Genomic DNA, 20657 nt, shown 5'->3' with positions numbered 1-20657 from the left:
CTCAGTGCAGTGCCCCCTAAAAATTATGCGCCTGGGGCGACTGCCCCTCTTGCCCCCCCCCACGCTACATCATTGCTTACAAAAATGAAATCCAATGAGTTAAGCGATACACATGAGCAACAGCAAAAGACAAAATCTCCTTTAAGAACTTAGCTAGTTGTAGAAAAGGTTGTTTTAAATATTCAGCCTTGCATAGTTCTTGGAAATGCAATGTGTTCTGGAAGGCTGTTCCGTAACAAAGGAGCAGCAATAGAGAGAGGCAGAGGCCAGTCTTCCCTGCCTGCATGAGGGGACAGCCAGCAATCCCTGATTGGAAGGGTGGCATTGTGACATGGGTACATTTGGGCAGAAGTGGTCCTTCAAGTCCTAGGCTGCAGAGGCCTTTCAAGGTAAGCACCAGTGCCTTGAATTCAAACCAGGAACACATTGGCAGCCAGCATAGTGGTTTCAGTACAGGCTGGCACCAATCAACAGAGGTGCCACTGCTTTTTGCTCCAGTTGCTGTCTCTGAATTGTTTTTAAGGGCAATCCCGGCTAGTGTGTTCCAGAAGTTCAGCCTTGAGAGAATCCAGTTTCATGTATCAGTGTGGCCAGGTCAGCTTTGTCCAAAAAGGGATGGGGGTGGCAATTTCTATGCAAGATGAAGCTGGAAAAAACCACAAGTGATCTGCCAAGGGCGGGACCACACAATCATTTCTGCCTTTTTACGTATTCTTCTTAGGGGGGAAAGAGGAAGTCTAGTCCTGCTGTATATATAAATAGTGCATTAACAGTAAGCGGCATCCTCTTAAACAAAGTATGTTTGCCTTGACTGTTCAGATGCAGGAGCCTTTTGGAGCTGGTCTTCAAATAGTTTTCTCCAATGCACAGTTAGGAAAAGAAATTTTAAATTTGCAAGGTGGGAAAAGAGTGGGGTGTCGGTGGCCTGTGGCTTTGGAGACAGAATTAAATGGTATCGGCAGATGTTATATGCTCTGATTTCTAATACAAGCTCCCTGTATTAGGACCTTTTCTTCCCCCAGCCTCCCCTGCCCCAAAAGCTCATTCTATAGCTTCAAGGGCAACCCCCCATAAGATGTGTAATCCAGCCTAGAGGTTATAGATACCTGAATCATTGCAGCAAGATCAGCAGAGTCTGAAAGGGGAACAAGCCTACATTATAGATGGATGAAAATGGCACTCACAGCAGCCTCTCCATTCTCCTTTTCGAAAAGTCAGGCTGAATCCAGAAACTCCATTAAGATCTTTACTCAACTGAACACAAATAACTCCCCCCCCCCTCCAATAAAGATGCATAAATCCATCCCCCCATTGTCTCCCATCTTCCCAATCAGAATCTGTTCTATCTTTTCTGACTACTCTTTTGGCATGTTCCTCTCCACTGCCCCCCCCCCACATCCATTTGGCCACACCGTCCAGATACTGGCCTAGGAGAGAGCACTCTTCTTCCAGAAGCCCCATTGGAAAAGTATAGAGTTGAATGTCATCAGCATGTTGATGACTCTCTGCTCCGAAGCATCTCTTGCGTTACACTTACGTTTAAGCCTGTTTTTTCTTTTCCCACCAGAAACTCAAAGCAGTGGACTATGAATACCGTGAAGAGGTTCACTGGTCCAAGTGCCAGGGTTTGCTTGGCATGGGATCTTTTGGGGAGGTGTACAAAGTCAAGGACAAGCAGACAGGCTTTCAGTGTGCAGCCAAAAAGGTAGGCAAATGTTTTTGGGCTGGAGCATTTGTACCTGAGGCAAGGGAGAATCGAAAGGGGAAACTGGAAGCTTTTTTGGGGAACTGCTGAGGGCTAGAGCTGTTGCTGCTCTGAGTTTACTGTAACTTGTTAGCTGCTGATCACAAGGTCAAACCAGAAAGCATTGCTGTGGGTGTGCCAAACAGCGAAACCTCTGCCTGGTGTGGGTGGTTGGTGCAGCCATTTTTGCTCTGGGAAGGCTGCTGTGGGAAGTCCAAAACAATGGTCTCTTGTGTGTTTTTTTCTTTCTTTCCTTCCTTGAATGCAGTTTGTGGCACCAAGTGAGATATCTTGACTGTTGGAGATAACATTTAAAAATATAAAAACATTCACTAATAGTGGCAGAAGATGATGCAGGCTGCTGTCTTTTCTGGTACCATGGCGATGGGAAGTTCTTGCAGTAATGGGCCCGAACTGCTGTGTAACATCAGCAATGTTGGTTGATCTGTTTGTATTTAGCCCTTCCTCTGAGTGGCATGTGATGCTTCTGGGTGGCTTACTTTCGAGTTATTTTCCAGGTTCAAGCCTGTTTAGAAATGGGAGGAAAACATCAGCAATGTTCAGAGAATGTTATTAATGTCAGTTATGCCACCTGATTTCAGGGAGACAGATTGACAGGATAGAGAGCTCGGAGTTGTTTCCCTGATGGGCCAGTATGTGGCGGCTCTTCTAGTCACCTGGAGTCCTCCTCTACTGTTCTCTTTCCAGATGCATTCCTCCGTGCTCTGTATGCTCCTCCACTCCTTCCAGTTTTGTGTTCAGAGCTGAGCTAACTTTGATGGGGGCAGGCAGCCAAGTGACTCATTTTTTCCACCTTATCTTCAACAAACTGTGTGCTTGGCCAGACTTAATAGCATCCGCTTTCTCTCTAGCTCTTCTCTTGTTCCTAGTGAAGCTGCCACAGTAAATAAAAAAGAGTGTGTCATACACAGGATGAGTTTTCAAATGTCTATGTTGAAGACAACATGGTAATTTAATTCTGGCTAGTGAATTGGCATGTGGGGTGCTACCTGCAGATTCCAGCTAGCTCGCTGTCTTTGTGACTTTGTTCTTAACTGGAGGCCTGCAAGAAGAAGTTGGAGTGCCTGTCGAAACAAGATCTCCCTCCTCCCCAACACTTCTTAATAGCTTTGGTCTTTCAAGTTGCTTTGTTATCTTTTAAAGTTCCCTTTGCCTGTCAACAGCTCATCTCTCTGCCTTAATTTATTATTTCTTTCTTTACAAGGTTTGTATTCCTGCCTAGTTAGGGCTGCCAAGGCAGCTTGGGTAGGTTGCTTTTTTGAGTTCACTGTCCCCCAGTTCCTCAGATCCCTGTTTTCTGCTTGGATCCATTTCCTTCAGCTGTCTTCACTCCCAGCCAGCTCCTTGGCTTTCCTAGCATTTTTCACAGTCACTTTCCACTGGTCACTTCTTTCTGCCTAGCTTTTCCTTCAGCATCTGACTCTTGCATCTGTTCTCCCCCCGGGATTTCTTTCTCATATGCTTTGACTGGTGTCTCTGCCCCCTTAGCTTCCCTCTGAGCTGCTCAGTGTGCCAGTCCTTGGATTCTCTACCCACCCACAAAGCTCCTCTTCTTCCTGGGCCTGCCTAAAGGGTTGGGGTTTTTAAAATCTCTTTCAGAGAAGCAGTTCTGGGCAGAGGTTTGGACTACATGGTATCTGGGTCATTTTTTGAAGCTTGTGATTCTGTATCAAAGCCAGTTTTCTAAGCTAGTAAGAGCCATATATGACTACAGTGCTTAGCCATTTTTTGAAGCTTGTGATTCTGTGTCAAGGCCAGTCTTGTAAGCCAGTAAGAGCCATATATGACTACAGTGCTTAAAGCCTCTATTCTTGTCTTTAGGTGCGAGTTGAACACTTTCGTGCAGAAGAGTTGACGACGTGCACCGGAGTGACCCATGCCAAAATCCTCCCCTTGTATGGAGCAGTGAAGGAAGGCCCATGGGTTACTGTTTTCATAGAGCTAATGGAAGGTGTGTGACTCAGGATGGCAGAAAATCAAGGCCCTCGACGAGTACTGTAGCCTTGCTGTGGCTCGGAACACTCAGTGCTCAGTAAAAACAGTGAAGCAAAGCCATCCTACTCTGTCTAAACAGACCGGACTCCTTGTCCTGGGAAGGCTGGGTAGCTTTTGATATGACAGCTTTTCTAGACATCGGTTTGTCTTCCATTTTGTCCCAAAACCCAAGGTTGATGTCTCAGTTTCACTTTTGACTTTTTCAGGTTTAAGGTAGATGCCTGGAATTTTTTCATGCCATGAAAACAAAAAGTTCTTCCTGTTCAGCTTTTATCTCTAAAGTAATGATTGGGGTGGAGGAGGCTCTGCTTGTCTCTGCTGCCACACTGAACTTCAGAAGCGACTGCCACCAGCGCACAGGGTGTACCCATCCCGTCCCACTCTCCATCTCCAAGTTCAGAGGAAGGCACCAGGCCTCCTGTTTTGCATTGCGCTTAGCAGGCGTTTTCTGTGTGGTGCTCTGCTTCAGAAGAGCTCCTGTCCTCCTCTTGAACTTGGAGCTGAAGCAGGGCCCCCCACCTTACTGCTGCTGCTTGCCCATCTCCCCCTGCCCCTGTTGGCCACTTTCACTTCAGCTGCTGCCTCTTCCCTTCCCCATCACTCCATTCTGTCCCAGCCAACTGGAGCTGAGTGCATGGTGATGCCTACTTCTCAGCATCTGCCAGTGCTCACTGCCTGTTGTATTAGGTGTGTGTAAGCATGTGCACCCCCCCCCCAGCCCTGTTCCAATGGTTTGGTCTACAAGGGATGTAAAGTTGTCTACAGGCAACTGCAGCTTGTTCACTGAGCACTTGGTGGTGCTGGGAAGGGATTTGGATACATCAGGAGACTTAGTTTGCGTAGGTGGATCCAGGGAGGTTTTTGCACGCTCCCCAGTGGCATTAGGGGTACTCACCATGGGAAGAAGATTTGCAGATCCCTTTTTTTGAACAATTTAGACGGGGTTAAATTCAGGAGCTTTGATCTCCCTCTGTGAGTATGCATATGTTCCCCTGAGGAGGAAGTCTGTCCAACTGTGATGAATCCTTCCCTGCAGGTGGGTCGCTTGGTCAGCTGCTTAAGCAGTGTGGTTACTTGCCAGAGGACAGAGCCCTGGATTATCTGGCTCAAGTGCTAGAAGGCTTGGCGTACCTTCACACTCGTAATGTTCTCCATGGCGATGTAAAAGGTATGCGCCTTGTTAGCTAACACTGGAACAGTACGGAGTTTACACCAGAATTGAACAGCTTATGTGGATACTCAAAGTATGGGGGAGGGGGAGCATCTTGCAGATATTCTGGCCAAGTTCACATTGTAGAGGTCAACTTGCATCTAGGCTGAACCACTTCAAGTGGCAAATGCGGGTTCTTATATGATTAAATGCTCCCCCATACCAGTCATTCCACTCAGAGAACGTAGATGTCAGGATGAAGGGTTCTGGGCCTGATTTGGATGGCTCAGGCTAGCCCTATTTCATCAGATCTCAGAAACTAAGCAGGGTCAGCCCAGATTAGCACATGGATGGGAGACTACCGAGGAAGTCCAGGGTTGCTGGGCGGAGGCAGGCAGTGGCGAACCACCTCTGTTCGTCTCGTACATTAAAAACCCTGTGGGGTCACCATAAGTTGGTTGCAACTTGACAGCACTTTCCACCTCCATGAAGGGTTCTGGCCTAATTGTTTCCTTGGCATAATAGTTTTCTAAATGGAGTGGTGGTATGAAAGTGCATTTTAACCTGTGAGCCCCCATGTGCTCTCTGAGGAGATTATAGCTCAGAAACAGGCTGACCATCCCACTGAAGAGCCAGGCCTTTGTCACGTGTGACCTACCTGGATTTTGATTTGTTGCTGCATCCTCTTCCTTGCTAGCCGACAATGTCCTGTTATCCAGTGACAGAAGCCATGCTGTTCTCTGTGATTTTGGCCATGCGGCTCACCTTCATCCGGATGGCATTGGGAAGTGTTTGGTGACAGGTAAGTTGTGACAGAGTCTCCAAAACATTGGAAGATGCATCCCTCGATACCCAAGTTTGGACTGCTTCTCACATTTATGTTTTTAAGCACCCGAAGCCAGCTTTTGAAAACAAGTATCATAGGGAATAGTAACTTGCAATTCGACACCCAGGCAATCCATATTATGTGTAATTTTCCAAATGGAGTTATTTTGCATAATTTATTTTGGTTTCACTAATCACGGGAGAGGCAAAGTTAGCGATGCCCTTGCACTCCCTGATTTGTCAGAGTTTAACAGACCCTACTTGCTTTCCCTGTAGCCACACACCAGTTTCAAGGAACATTATTTTAAATGTCTGTGGAAACCCAAATTGTCTTGGGACTGTGGTGTGAAGAGGGGAAGAGCTCCTGTCCGCCCTCCGTTGTTTTCCTAATCATAAACAGCTCTGTGGCTGTTACCTCTGCTCCATTTTGGAACTACAAATGCAATATTCTACGCCCGTGCTGCTCCAGAGTGGGACAGAAATAACTCCCCCTCCCTGGCTTTTTTGGCTTGGGGGAAAAAGTGCAGGAGGGGGCAAGGTCCTTCCTCTCCAGCTTGTTAACAAATGTGTCATGTAGTTTGGCCCTCGGAGAACTGAACTTCCCAGGAGGCTCAATTCTCAGCTTTTGTGGCATTTCCCCTGGCAACTAGACCTAGGCAGGATTCTTCCCATGCAGGACTGAGGCAGACCATTTCCTCTGCGGTGCAGCCTACAGCCACATGAGGCACCACCAGTCTTGAGCAGGAGGGGAGTGCAAAGTCATATTTCATCTAATCCTGCTTCAGAAGTCCAATAAGACTCCTGTTACCGTTTGGCCGTGCTGCGGCATGCAGCCTCCCCATTTGTGAGCGCCTGGAACAGCTGCTGCCTTACAGCCGTGTGCCTGAAAGCATTTTCCACTGGAAAGGCTGCCGTCTCTACCAACAGTGGTGGTTTAAAATATTTACGTTGCACATTGATCGATCGATCGATTGATTGATTTAAAATATTTATACCCTGCTTTTCCTCTTCACTCAAGGTGGCTTTCAAGTATTAATTAAAATATTACAGATTAAAGCCAATTAAAATAAAAACTCCAAATACCTCCGTCCCCCTCAAGAGATGCCTGCTGTTCATACTCCATCAAAAAGCCCTGGCAGACAACCAGGTCTCGGGACGCCTTCTGAAGGTCTCCAACAACGGTGCTCCCCTCCCTTCTTCAGGGAACCTGTTCCACAGAGTGGCGGCTGTGATGGAAAATGTCTGGGCTGTGGTGAAGGCTGGACAGGCCACCTTTAAGAGGGGAACAGCTGGTGGCAGCCTGAAGACTGTTGCTGGCAAAAGGAACATAATGGGAGGAGACCATCCTCCCATCCTTCAGATGCATGGGCCCCCTGCCCATGAAGGGCTTTTAAGGTTACAACCTTGAATTAAACAAACTGGCAGCCAACGTAGCTGTGTCAGAATGGGCAGGGTATGTTCCTGTTGGTTACCCCCCAATAATAACTGGGCTGCTGTATTCTGCACCAGCTGTAGTTTCCTAGTGGTAGTTTCCTTTATGGTAATCCAGTCACGAGATTTACAAAAGCATGGATCCGTGTGGCTAGATCAGCGAAGAAAAGAGGGGGTTGCCAAACCAGCTGTGGCTGATGGAAGCCCCAGCTCGATGTGCAGAGATGCAGCCTTGCTGTGCCAGGAGCTCCCTCTAGCAATACAGTGCTTTGTATTGATCACACATTCCTTGGTCCAAACAGCTTGCGGTGACCTTCCCATTTTATTCTCACCAGGATGCTTTGAGAGAGTGACTGTCTCAAGGTTCCCCACACCCGCAGGCTTCGTAATGGAGTGGGGATTTTTATGTGGCTTTTATGACTTTCATCATTGCAATGGTTTTTAATTCATGAGCCACCTCCAGCAGGGCTCTAGAGAGGCGGTAGATAAATCCTGTAAATAGAGAGGTGATATATAAATTAAACAAACATCTTCTATCTTCTTCTATCTGAGCTGGCCTTGCCCCTTTTCTGAACTGTCTGTGAGTGCTTGCTTCCAGGCAGCGGCCTCACCAAGTCCTTAGAATGCAACTCTGCCCTGTTGCCTTTCCAGGGGATTACATTCCTGGCACAGAGACCCACCTGGCCCCTGAGGTGGTGATGGGAAAGCCATGTGACTCGAAGGTGGATGTCTGGAGTAGCTGCTGCATGATGCTGCATCTGCTGAATGGGCATCATCCTTGGACCCGATACTTCAATCATCCTCTGTGCCTCAAGGTAAGGTCATGGCTCAGGGGTAGAATATCTGTCTGGCATGCAGAAGGACCCAGGTTCAATCCCCAGCATCTCCAGTTGAAAGGACCAGACAATCAGTGATATGAAGGACTTCTGCTTGAGACCCTGGAAAGCCTTGCCAGTCTGAGGAGACAGTCCTGACCTTGGTTGTTGTGGATATTCCGGGATGTATAGCCGTGGTCTTGGCGTTGTAGTTCCTGACATTTCCTTGGCGTTGTAGTCCTGACCTTGGCGGACCAATGGTCTGACTCACTACTAAGGGAGGCTCACATGTTCATGTTTGCAAGCCTGATGAGAAGCCCAGGTTGATAGACTGGCCTGTCACATTGGCAGGGGTTTGAGGGATGCCAAGAGCCCTGAGGTAGTGACAACCCCTTTGCTTATTTCATTGCTTGATACGTTGGCTTCTGAACACAATTCAGAGTTTTGGTTCTTACCTTTAAAGCCCTAAGTGGGATGGGGCCAGGACACCCTTTTCAGGTCTGTATCGTATTTCTGCTTGTTTTCTCAGCAATCTTTAGCCTATGGTAGAGTATTGAATGTTCCAGCCATTGATCGTATTGATATTCACTGTGTATCTGCCTTGAGAAAGGCAAACTATAAAGCATGTAAATAAATAAACACTTGAAGGATCCCCCCCCTTACTATCCAGCCCAACAGGTAAGATTCTGAAGCCTTGCTCTTTGTGTCCCCATCTGTGGAAGTGAGGAAGGTATTTTTAGTGGTGGTCCCTCTTCTGTGGAATGCCCTCCCCCTCGAGACTCACCTGACGCCAGGCCCAAATGTTCCTTTTTACCCAAGCTTTTAACTAAGGGTTTTTTATCTAGTGTTGTGGTCTTCTTCTAGCCTTTTTTTTTTAAGGAAAGGTGCTTAATGATTACTTTATGCAGATTTTACGCCCGTGGCTTGTTTTTACTAGGTTATTTTAATACTAATTACTTAAGTTGTTGTATTTATGGCTGTTCGCTGTTTATGACTGTGGTTGTGAAAACAGTAATTAAGAAGAAGTAGTATTTATGATTTTGTGATACTGTGTTTATTTGTGAGCTGCCTTGAGCTGGTTTCTAGAGAGGCAGCATATAAACTCCCTAAATAAAAAATAAAGGCATAATAATAATAATGTATATATTTTTTTAAAAATTAGCAATTATTGTAATATAAAGCTAATTCTAAAGCAGGGGTGAGGAACCTTTTTTCTGCCAAGGGCCAATTGGACCAATTGGAGCATGATGTCGCTCCAGGAAATGATGTCATCATGCAGCATGAGTGATGACGTCACTTCTGGGAGTGACGTCATTGCGCGCACGGGAGAAAGGGCGCTTGTGTCCCCTTTCTCTCTGCTGCCACTGCAGCGGCCCGCTCGCAGCAACGGCAGCAGCAACTTGCCAGTGCCAGCACAACCCACTGTCACAGCTGCTGCCGCTTGCTCACACTACTGCACCGCTGGTGCAGGCCGCTTTTGCCATCGCTGCAGCGTGCTCTTGGCGGTGGCAGCAGCAACTTGCTGTCACCGCCACCACTGCTTGCTCTTGCCACAGTGGCACAGGCTGCTTTCGGCAGCATTGTGGGTTGCTCTTGGTGGGGGCGGCACTGGGAACAGCAGGTGGCGCGCTGCTGCAGCAAGAGCAGCCTGCTTTCGCCGCCACCGCATGTTCTCACAGTGCGGGAGTGTGCCCCCCACCAAGTGGGTAAGTGGAAGCAGGGGGAAGGGTGGGATTGGAGGATCCGCCCGCTGTGTTAGCCAGCAGCGCTGCTGCCATTTGTTTCTCTCCGTGGTGTCTCCCCACCGGTGCTGGAGTTGCTGGGCCTGTTGGAAGCGGGCCAGACCAAATGATTTCAGCCCATGGGCCGGATGTTCCCCACCCCTGCTCTAAAGCAATAGAGGTATTTTTTTTTAAACCCATTAAGTTTTAATAGTAAAGAGACTTGTGGCTCCTGTAACAGATTTATCGTGGTATGAGCTTTCCGTCTGGCCTCAACCAGGGCCAGGGCTTTTTCGGCCCCGGCCCTGGCCCTGGCCTGGTGGAATGCTCTCCCGCTGGAGATCTGGGCCCTGCGGGACCTATTACAGTTTTGCAGGGCCTGTAAAACGGAGATGTTCCGCCGGGCCTTCGGCTGAGTGCCAGCGGGTGTCCTCCTTCCATCTAAGACCACCACTTCTTCTGGGGCTGCCCTCAGCCATCTGCTATGCCCATATACAGACTCCCAATATTTGTCTAAATAGCCTGCTCCTGGACTATTGTAATGATTTTTTAAAAAATTATTATTGATTTTATGTTTTTGTGATTTTAATGTATTTTTAATGTTGTTTGCCGCCCTGAGCCCATCTGTGGGGAGGGTGAGGTATAAATCGAATAAAATAAATAATAATAAATAAATGACCTTTATCCAATGTGCAAAATTGTATCTTTAGCTGGTAAAATGTATACAGGCACTCACATGAAAATAACTTATAAACCGTGGAGCCGAAATGCCTGGAATGTAAGAGGTACACGCAAAGGCAACGTGCAAAACGTACACCAGATAAGCACAATAACACATTCACAGTAGCAGTGATAGGTTGATAACCCTCCATTCTTGTTATGCTGATTTAATACCTGTAGTTAAATATTTTAGTACTTTATAGAGTTGGAGCTGCTTCTGCTATTGTCCGGCCTTTTGGCCCCACTCTTTACAGTTTTTTACCTTTGATTCTCTCACACACGTGTATATATATTTAAATAAATATATTTATTTAATATATATTTATGACTACCATCTTGGGTAGTCATGTACATGATGAAACAGGCTCTAATTGGGCCACAACATTGTTAGTGCTTGAGGTGCTTTAGCAAACTCACGGTGCAATCCTACGCAGTTTTATTAGAAGTCCTACTGTATTCATTGGGGCTAACTTCCAGGTATGTGCACATACAATTGCGCTGTAATGGGGAAATCGTGAAAACGATGGGCTTAGATGGGAGTAATGCGCAGAAGATGGCACGTCCATGGGGTTACCGCTCTGAAATTTTGTCACTGCTACCCGAATTTCAGCCCGCAGGGAAAATTCTGAGCAGAAGATTGAACTAGGGGATTAAACTCGTGACCTTCCATCTACTATGTATATGCTCCAGAACTGAACTGTGGATCCTCCCTGGGAAGATAACTGGAGTTGTAGTCTGGAGCAAAGCCTTCCATGTACATGCTTGATTTTTTTGCCTATTTATCAAAAAAAATGATTTGGCAGGGGGAGGCAATATGGGTATCTTCAGAATAAATGAGCAAAAGTTATGTGTAGGAGGAATGCTGAAGCCACAAAAGAGGTTTGGGTGGGGTGGAGTAGGGCCTGTCTGTAGACAGTGTCTTGATGACTGCCTTGACCTCTTATGCTTGATGTGTCCTAGACATGCCCTGAGTCAACGGAAGGGGTGAATCTTTGAGTCTAGATATCCCATAATCGGTTTTTCTTTCTCTAATAGACCACAGTGCTTCGCGCTTCCAACCATTCCCTGTTTTGTGTGTTTATATATTACAGATAGCCAAAGAACCACCCCCCCTGAGGGAAATCCCGCCCTCCTGTCACCCATTTACTGTGGATGTGATTGAGGCAGGCCTGCAGAAGGAGCCCCAGAAGCGGGCCAGTGCTGCAGAGTTGAGAATGAAAGCTGCTGTGGCTCTGGAGCAGGGTGAGCATACTCTAGCTCGTTTGAACAAGCTCCGGGTAACTGGCGTCCACCTTTTCCTACCTGTTTCCTACCTGTTTCCTTTTCCTACCTGTTTCCATGTAAGGCATGTCCTTACAGTGGCCACTGCCAAGTGCTTGCACTGCTGCCCTTAAAGATCACAGCATCTTTGGGAGTGGCCTTGAACATGTCCCAAGTGAGTTCTTTTGTTCTCTCTGTAATGTGATTGCGCAAATTCCCTGTATTGATGGTGTTTCATCTGTTAGAACTATTTGAGAAGAATTGTGACTCCTCTTCGAATGCACACACTGCTATAGTCCTATAATAACATCTGCATATTTTTAGCTGATAGCTGTGCCATTGTTTCTTATAGCATTGATTATGGAGTGTAAAGAAGGTTGAAGTTTCACATATTTTTGTGCGTGAGGGGGAAGTTGTCATAATTCAGCATATTCATCCTAGGTAATTGGCTCAAAAAATCCTCATGATTTAATGGCAGCAGTATGTTCCATTTATTCTAATGGTTTGGGTAGAAAAGGTGTCTTTGTCTAGGCTGATTCCTTGATGTAGGATAAATTAAAATTTTAAAACATCTTGCAATGATATTATGTGGCTTGCTACTCATGGCAGCTCAGGTATCTCAGAGTGCTCAGGTAAGGCCTTCCTCCAGCACCTATGACTGCACAGGCAAGGCTCAAAGCCGCATTACAGCCCATGTACACATCATGTAGACTGAGATGGGGCACAAATTTGCACTGTATGCTTTCAGGCTGCGGTGGGGAGTGGGGAATATTATTACATGCTGCCCCGTAAAATATTCCCTGCATGCAGTAAAGGAGCACATCAGGGAGAGCTTTTGTGTACTAGTTTGCCACTTGTAAGGAGCAAAAATTATGACTCCTCCCCACCCCTTGAAGACGAAAACGGTTCTTTCAGAATTCTTTCTCTTCGTTGTGTATAATGTGTAGATTAGGTCTTAGTCCTGTTAAAAGTTTTCCTTCTCCTTGTTTACTATGGAAATAGAAAATATAACAAAATCTTGTTCCAAATGTACATACTGTCAACGTTTTGCCCAAAGTTAGAAGGAAACATGGAGGAAACTTCCTGTATGTTGTATGGGGTAAAGCGTGAGGATATTGGTGTCTCTCGTTTTTGAACCAGAGGACAAAAGATCTGCTTTTCTTTGGAAACCCCTTATGTCCTAAGTTGTGCTTTTCTTTTCCCCTGTGATCTAACTTACTGCTTTTGTGCCTTTTGCATTTTAGTGGGAGGCCTGAAGAGCCCCTGGAGAGGAGAATACAGAGAACCCAGACACCTCCAGTGGGCACAAGGCCACAGTCTTCCTGCGCACCCACAAACAGCCGGACTAACACCTGAGATGCCTTTGAGCTCCAAGCTATTTGACAGACGTCCCAGCTCACCACCTTATCATCAGGGGCTGGTAGAGAAGACCCTGAGTCCATGCAAGGAAGGGTTGCAGCCCCAGCATTCTACTCCACTCCACATCAAGCGAGGTGGCTGGCGAGTCTGGCAAACTGCCACTTTGGAAAAGGAGTTCCAGCAGCTGGAACTTGGTAATGATGGAACTGTGCACAGGTTTTCTGCTCTTGAAATATCCCCCATTTGCCTGCTTCTTACCTGGCCTCCTACGTGTGATGCCCATTTATACAGGTTTCCTGCATGTATGAACAGCTGTGTAGTTTGGACAGCAGAATGTACGAACCTGCCTTATAATAAGTCAGATTACTGGCCTTTCTTGCCCAGTTTTGTCAGCTGCACTGGCAGCTGCTGTCCCAAGCTCTCAGGCAGGGATCTTCCTTAGAAAGTGTGTGCTCTTCCACTAATCTGTAGACCAAAAGTGAAAGATGTGACTTTAAAGGTCAAGATGGTGGGCATGCACTGTTCGATGCATCTGACCCATGAACAGTTATTTACTGCCAAGTAGAAGGAAATACAGCTGATGTTCAGGTTTTAAAAATGGGTACCATAGAGGAGTCTTTGAAAATATTTATGGATGGACAACAAAAGCTGTGTTGGATCTGAAGGTGCCTTGCTCTGAGAAGGTGAATTTTTCTATCTGGCATTGTCAGAGCCTAGCAGTGGCAGTGAATGGAAAAACAGGCTTAAGGTCCAAATAGAAGCAGTGTGTGGGACTTCAATCAGAGATGTAGTGGGTGCCGCATCCTTCCTTGGCCCACCATTTCCCCCCAGATTTGGCTCTTCCTCTGCTGCTAGGGAAAAAAGCAGCTGCTAGAACACAGGTTCATCTCCCCCAACAGCTGTTTCTGTGTTTGGCGCTATCCACGTTCTACCACCATCATGTGCATTGAGCCCTGTGTTGCTCCTTAAGTCCATCTCACTTAGCAGGTCAGATGTTCTTGGGGAAACATGGGGGAAATAGCCTGGTGTTGAATGTGGCGAATTGTTCTCCAGTTTTTAGATTTAACAGCCTCTGATACCTTCCAGGGGTAAGTAACTAATTTAGCCTGAGTGTCAAAACACTCAGCAAGGTCTAGCTGTGAAGATCTTGGTGTGCCAGCATGCAACAGTGGGTGGCGGGGTGGGGAGAGAAGGATTATGCTTAGCCAGACTTACTGGGAGCGAGCCAGGTCCCAGCACCTCAGGAGCTTGGCTCTGGGGGGCAGGGATGGGCATAACCACCTTCTGTGCCACTGGGCTACCAGCAGCTCCGGAGTTTGCCTTGGTGCCATGTGTGGTGAGTGAAACAGCATGGTCCACCGCTGCTTTGGCATGCATGCTGGCCGTGGCCCATCCCCAGTCCACTCCTTTTATGAGAGCTACTTGAGGCTAGTTGCTGTTAAACATCTGGTGATAACGAGATTGCTTGCCCTGGTAAAGTTGGCAAAACCTCCACAAATGTCAAGATGGGGTCTTGAAGCTAGGCCTGAAAGGACTTCCATGGTGAAGCTAGGGGGAGCCCAACCCGCCAAGGCAGAAAATGCAGCTGAAAATGGGCGAAATGACCAAAAGGGAGATCTTCCTGTACTGCTCCGAATGGGGCCTGGTTAAAAGGAGAAGCGTTGACAGAGATCCAAGGAAGTATGGGTAATGTCCACCCGCTCTCCTCGAGTGTAAATCTGTGAGCCAGCCTTCCTTTGGACTGAAAACTTTGTGGTCAGAGACCTTATGAGCTCAGTGGCTATGTTAGCAGTAAGTACGATATTTGTAGAGTTTCAATATGCCGTGTTTTTTTTTAAAAAAGCAATTAAAGTATTAGTTTCCAAAGTGTTCCTAAGTTCCTTTGAAGCTTCTCAGGGTTTCCTCTAAGAGGAGAGGAAGGGTGGCAGATGGAGGCATCCTGCCTGCTGTTTCTAATTGGGGGTGAGCATTGGGTCTGTCAGGCCACGTTTCCAGGTCAAGAGAAAATAGCAAGGTCCAAGGCTTCGCTGCCATAGGCAGTTCTCCAGCCAGGCCACCTAAGCGAGGAGCCGGCCGATGCAGTGTAGGAGCTTAGCTCATTCCCAGCCCTCAGCGGCCGGGGAAGAGGGCTGCACTCCCCTCCTGGCCCCAGCTGGTGTCGTAGGCCCAGGAGGAGATGGTGCAAGGCACTGTCCACTGGCTGTCTTCAGCCTGTGCTTGGGGGCGGGGGAATACCTTGAACCAGCCTTTCCAGTGTCCCCATGAATGGAAGATGTTGCCCTCAAATCCTCTATGACACGCTGGGGTTCCTTTGGTATGTGAGTTGGTGTGGGAAGGTCCCTTAAAGGTTTAGAACGTTTTGGAAACTGCTGCATTAAGGCAAATGAATTCTATTGCTTTGCAGGAGGTTGGTGCTGGGGATCATTTTTCACCACCACCCACATTTCAGGCCCCAGGCTAGTTTTCCCTTAACGCCCTTTGAAGCATCACTTTCTAGTAGAATTCAGGGCCAGATTGGCTTTCCCTGCTTTTTCCATTTTATTTATTTCACATTTTATTTATTTATTTATACCCCACCTTTCTCCCCTGTGGGGACCCAAAGCCACTTACACCATTCTCCTCTCCTGCATTTTATTCTCACAACAGCCCTGTGAGGTTAGGCAGAGTTTGTGTGACTGGCCCAAGGTCACCCAGAGAGCTTCATTGGAAGAGGGGGGGGGATTCCAAGCTGGGTTCCCCAGCTCTCAGTCTAACACTTTACCTACTCTTGCCACGCTGGCTCCCGTGGAAGCTTATGAATCCAGTGGAGAGAACAGGGATTCTGATTCATTTAAACAAGACTGGAAGCCGAGTGTGGCTACTCTGGTTTGATTTAACCTGCAGCAGGAAGAGGCAGAAACTTACAACTGCCCTGGGAACAGCCGTTGGCACCTCTCTCCAACTCTGGCCCTGTCTCTGTTTCCCACAGAGCTGGTTCTGAACAGCCTGGCTCACCCCTTCTCTGTGGAAGAGCAGGAGCAAATCCTCTCAGGCCTCCACCTGGACAGCCCTCTCCTTTCAGATGCCAGTGAGAAGGCAAGTATGTGGGAAGGGACAAGGGAGAGGCCGGGGCTGGGGACCCCTCAGAGCCTGGAGCCTGACTCGGTCACAGGAGTCCAGGAATGCCTTGTGGTTCCAAAGTGTGGGGCTATTTAGCACGTGACTCATGTAGGCCTCAGACCATGACACCTAAAAGTTTTGCTTACACAAGCCAGATTCAAAGCTGGGAAACAGACGCAGCTCTTCAGAGCACTTTCCCCAGTAAGGCAGCATATGGTCTGAGAGACCTTCATGTTCCCACTCTTTTCTCCCCTCTCGCCTTCATTGGCTGCCCGTAGACTGGGGGCTGCTAGTGTCAGCTGCCTCCAGGTGCCTCCCAACCTGCCTGTTTCCAGCTTTGTATTGCTTTTTGCTGACTCTCCTGGGCTCTTCCCAGGTATTGATGCCTCTCTAGGGAGCTGGGAGCTCTCCCCTCCAGAGCTTCTAATTCTGCTGTGGCTTCTGTGAGCACTTAGCCTGGACTGGAGAGGTTCCCAAGCACAGTTTGTTTTCTGTCTTCAGCCCTTGAGCGGCTCTGTAAGCGAATCCAGGCCTAATGTCAGTGGAGTGGGTTATTCCAGGAAGTAAGTCCCCATGCCCTGGACTTGTTATGGGAAAGTGGTCTTCCCCTCATATGGGAGAGTGCTGCCAGGTGTGTTTCTTCCTCTCTTCAGAAGATAGTAATGGTGGGAGAAATTGCACCAGCTGGAATGCCTGTTTTCTGCAGATGGGAGCCCTGTTTTGTCATATCTTTATGAAGGTCACAAACTGTGGGGCTTTGCAGCATAACCTATTTCTCATGTTACCGCTTCTATGGCTAAAAGTCCGCCCCCCCCTGCAGTGAGTGCCAGGTGTCTGTAGATATTAACAAGTTCTACCAGGGGTGGCGGGCACTGGAAACAAAGAAGACCGACCTACCCTTCTAAGCTGCTTTGTGTGCCAGTGGAAAACTAGATGTGTTTTGGCTTTCTGGATCCCTAGGACTCAATGAAAGCATCGTCTCTCAGCCTGAAGGATACTATGAGTTCTGGTGTGCATTCATGGAGCAGCCAGCCAAATGGACAGAGCTACAGCTGGAACAGCTGGTTGCATCGCAGCAGGCAGATGGAAATGCCCCTCTCCTTGGACGGTAAGACCTGTTTCCTGGTGAACAAGCTAGCCAGACGCCACTGGCTTCTTTCCAAGTATTCCCCTAATGTAAGGCCTATTATGCTGGCTTGTTCCATTTTGTAGCTGGGTTAATGAATAATCACTGATGGGGTTATTGAAGCATTGTTAAACTAAGACAGTTCAGCAGGAAAAAAACCCACTTTATGTGAATGACCACTCTGTTGTTTTTGAACTAGCAGTGTTTGAAAAAGAGGTTCTCTCTTGTCTGCACCCCAGAGTCCCCCTCAGAGCCCCAGTTCCTAGGGTTCCTTGTGAGGAAGGCTTAGTTAGAACCCAGCAGGAGCCCATAGCTTAAGTCACTAAACTAACTGTGATCTGAGTGTCATGGACTGGCCATTGGTTGCTCCACTAGCTAAGGGCGGTCAGGGTCTGTTAAAGGGAGATCTTTCAGCCATTGGTTGGTTTCTTAACCGCAGCTATTAGTCTCGCTTCTCCCCACACCATCACCACCTCTGCTGGCAGCTCCTCAGAGGGATCCTCTCCATTAATACCAGTTGGACTGTTTCTAATCAACTAAAGGCCATATTCGCCTGTAACTCCTTTGTTCCTTGCAGAAGCATCCTCCATGATTTTTTTAGTCAAGGCCAGCAACTGTTCCCCTATATTCCTGGCCATATCCATGACAGACTGCTTTTAAGTGTAGCTCAGACCTTCTCTCCATAATCCATTCTCTCTTCCTTGGTTTAAAGAGCCAGGACTGGGGATGTGGCCATTCACAGTGCCAGTGGATAGCCCATGATGTGAGTTGCTTCCTTGGGCCTCTGGGTTCAGTGTTGGCTCTCACAGCAGTTTCTGTTTTCAGGTGTGAAAATTGAGATTCACTTGCTCAGTGGGGAATCTCTCCATATCCGTGAATTCCATGGAGCCAAGGTGGGACACGTTGCAATGGGAATCAGCAGTCAGGTGAGGCTTGGGCTGTGGGTAGCCATGTTGGTCTGCCGTTAGAACAGCAGGATATAAGTCCAGTGGCACTGTAAAGACCAACAAGATTTTCAGAGTGCAAGCTTTTGAGAGTCAAGAGTTCTGGAGAAGGGAGCTCTGACTCTCGAAAGCTTACATTTTGAAAATCTTGTTGGTCTCTAAGGTGCCACTGGACTCATATCCTGCTGCTCTGGGATGTGTGCTGGAAAACGGGGCTACTGGGGAAGGCCTCCCCTCTCTTCCTGGCCTCATTGCTGCAGGATTGGTGGTGGACTGCAAGGGATATGTGGGTGGTGAGATTCTCCTTCAGTGCCTGTGACATGGTCATCTTTGTTTTTTTGCTTTCACAGATACCAGCCTCTGCGTTTAGCTTCTTCACCAAGGAAGGCCAGCCAGTTCACTGTGACATGGAGGTCCCTGATTCAGGCATTGAGCTTCAGTGCATTCTTGCTCCTGACTGCAGCTCTAGCTGGAAGTGGAGAGTCAGGCGGGGGCAGCTGGAGACCAGATCCTGAGGGGGGGGCACCTTCTTACCCTTGTTTTGTGACTTTTTTCCTCCTGTAGCCAGGTGGGATAACTGCAGGTAGATCAGCACTTGATGGTTGTGTGCATGTGTGCACGCACACACACATGCGTGGATGGCATGAATTAGAATTACAGGCTTAGTTCCTTGGGTCACCTTTTTGACTGCATCTAGTCCACTTGTATTGGAGAGAGCTTCTGAGATCCAGAGAAGTTAAATGTCTGAAACTGATTTTAGGGAACTGGTCCAGTAAGCTTCTGGAAGGACAAAACAGCTCAGACAGGCATCCAGTTTCCTAACTCCAACATTGACTACTGGTCCCAAGGAAATCCTGAAGACTTGATATGGAGAAATTGGAAAACCACCTTCTCTCCTGGGAATAGGAAACAGGAGGCCGAAATCTGGTAGGTGATGCATCACTGTTCTTCATGAGATGTGGTTGGAGTGCTGGCCTTTGAGGGGTGCGATACACATTTCAAATCTCTGCTCTCAAGTTCACTGGGTGAACTTGGGCTAGCTGCTGTCACATAGCTGGACCTACATCACAGGGTTGTTGTGAGGATATAATAGAGGAAGTCAAATAGGAATCCTGAGCTATTTGGAGGGTAGATAGGCTCTCTGGCACTTGGTTTCCAAGCCAAGGAATGCAAGCCAGACACTGCTCCTGCTGATTGCAAGTAGGCCATAGTAACTGTCTTAACTCTCATTTGCTTCTGTGTGTCTGAGACTTGCCTTTCCTGGAGTGAAGCAGATCCCAAAGTACTCTTGTGGAGACATACCTATGCAATAATCACGCAGCAATAAAAAAATACACGACAGTTCCCTTCCTTTGTGCTAGAGCACTGCAAGGGTCCATGTACATTTCTCTGTCAAGAAAAGTTGGCTGTATTAAAATACCTCTTTGTTCAGCAGTTTGTTTGGTGTGATGTCTGTTCGTTTTGCCAGGCAGCCTGCTTGTCCAGGGCTGCTCTGCTGTTGGGGTTGAAGCTCCATCCTAGCAAGGCTGGCTTAGTTTACAATGATATTCCCAGGTGTGCTGACATGCCTCCATGTGCTGGGACTCGCTACATCATTTCACCAGCCTAAGTAGCGGCAGGGCAGCAACTCAGGTTTGAAACTCAGCAACTCTCTAGGTTCAAAACACAGCAGGGCCATTAACTTTACCCTCATCCTTCCACTGTCCCTCAATCGGGGAGTGTGTATGTGTGGCAGCAGTGGGCAGAGTTTGCAGAACTAGCGTGTTGAGAGGCTTGGGGCAGGAGTCCATGGCTTAGTCACCATTCTGTTGCAACAGATCAGATAAGTCATTTGAACCCACCATGCTGTGACGGGCTGGCCAGATTATGTGGATGGGGGCAGGAGTCTATAATAAGGGCATGATGAGGACAGAATCTGGTAGTACTTGTCTGTAGCACTAAAAGGTATAACATACTTCTCTCTCCTTTGTTTGTTGTTGAGGATCTAGTCCCTGAAAGTGTTTCATGAAAACTGGACTCTCAACACAAATGTTTGATGTAAGGAAACTGCACAAATGCCAGTAACACAGGTCAGTCAATTCACCAGTGCCTGTCTTGGAGGCTGAAACAAGGCAATCTCTTTTCAGTTAAATTAGGCTTTGTATTAATTTTGGCATCAATAAATGTAAAAGACCGAAAGATTATGTTCCGAGACAGTGATCTCCAACAGTTCCAGACCTTTAACCCCAAGTGGCAGCAGTGGACCCCCTCCCCCCAAGCTAAAGCCATGTGACAGGAAATCATGGTACATCACACAGTCATATGATCACGGGGAGGGGATCATGACCTCACCAGGGTCAAGACCAGGACTGTGAGCAGCAGACCCTGGGGCTGGAAACAGAAGATGGATGAGCAGCAAGCGACCGATCACAGCCAGGATCAAGCTAGACTGACAACCAGCTTTTGCC

At 47.7% G+C, this 20657-nt stretch overlaps 1 protein-coding gene across 2 annotated transcripts in view; it reads left to right on the top strand.

Moving 5' to 3' along the window:
- MAP3K14 (mitogen-activated protein kinase kinase kinase 14) overlaps positions 1 to 19638 on the top strand; it is a 37076-nt gene extending 17438 nt beyond the window's left edge. The window contains exons 6-16 of one of the 2 annotated variants that reach the window (XM_054992267.1): positions 1568 to 1705; positions 3587 to 3716; positions 4797 to 4928; positions 5608 to 5712; positions 7818 to 7981; positions 11514 to 11664; positions 12927 to 13235; positions 16010 to 16116; positions 17101 to 17248; positions 18092 to 18192; positions 18561 to 19638. In XM_054992267.1, the coding sequence (XP_054848242.1) occupies positions 1568 to 1705; positions 3587 to 3716; positions 4797 to 4928; positions 5608 to 5712; positions 7818 to 7981; positions 11514 to 11664; positions 12927 to 13235; positions 16010 to 16116; positions 17101 to 17248; positions 18092 to 18192; positions 18561 to 18725 (1650 nt within the window). In that variant the 3' untranslated portion in view covers positions 18726 to 19638. The remainder of the gene's footprint in view (positions 1 to 1567; positions 1706 to 3586; positions 3717 to 4796; positions 4929 to 5607; positions 5713 to 7817; positions 7982 to 11513; positions 11665 to 12926; positions 13236 to 16009; positions 16117 to 17100; positions 17249 to 18091; positions 18193 to 18560) is intronic. The other variant, XR_008597931.1, reaches the window with a different exon arrangement.
- Positions 19639 to 20657: the final 1019 nt, after the last annotated feature.

This window comes from Eublepharis macularius, chromosome 12, assembly GCF_028583425.1.
Source record: "Eublepharis macularius isolate TG4126 chromosome 12, MPM_Emac_v1.0, whole genome shotgun sequence".
Classification (NCBI taxonomy): domain Eukaryota; kingdom Metazoa; phylum Chordata; class Lepidosauria; order Squamata; family Eublepharidae; genus Eublepharis; species Eublepharis macularius.
The sequence above is the reverse complement of the archived record's forward strand: the minus strand, read 5'-3'. Positions and strand labels throughout refer to the sequence as shown.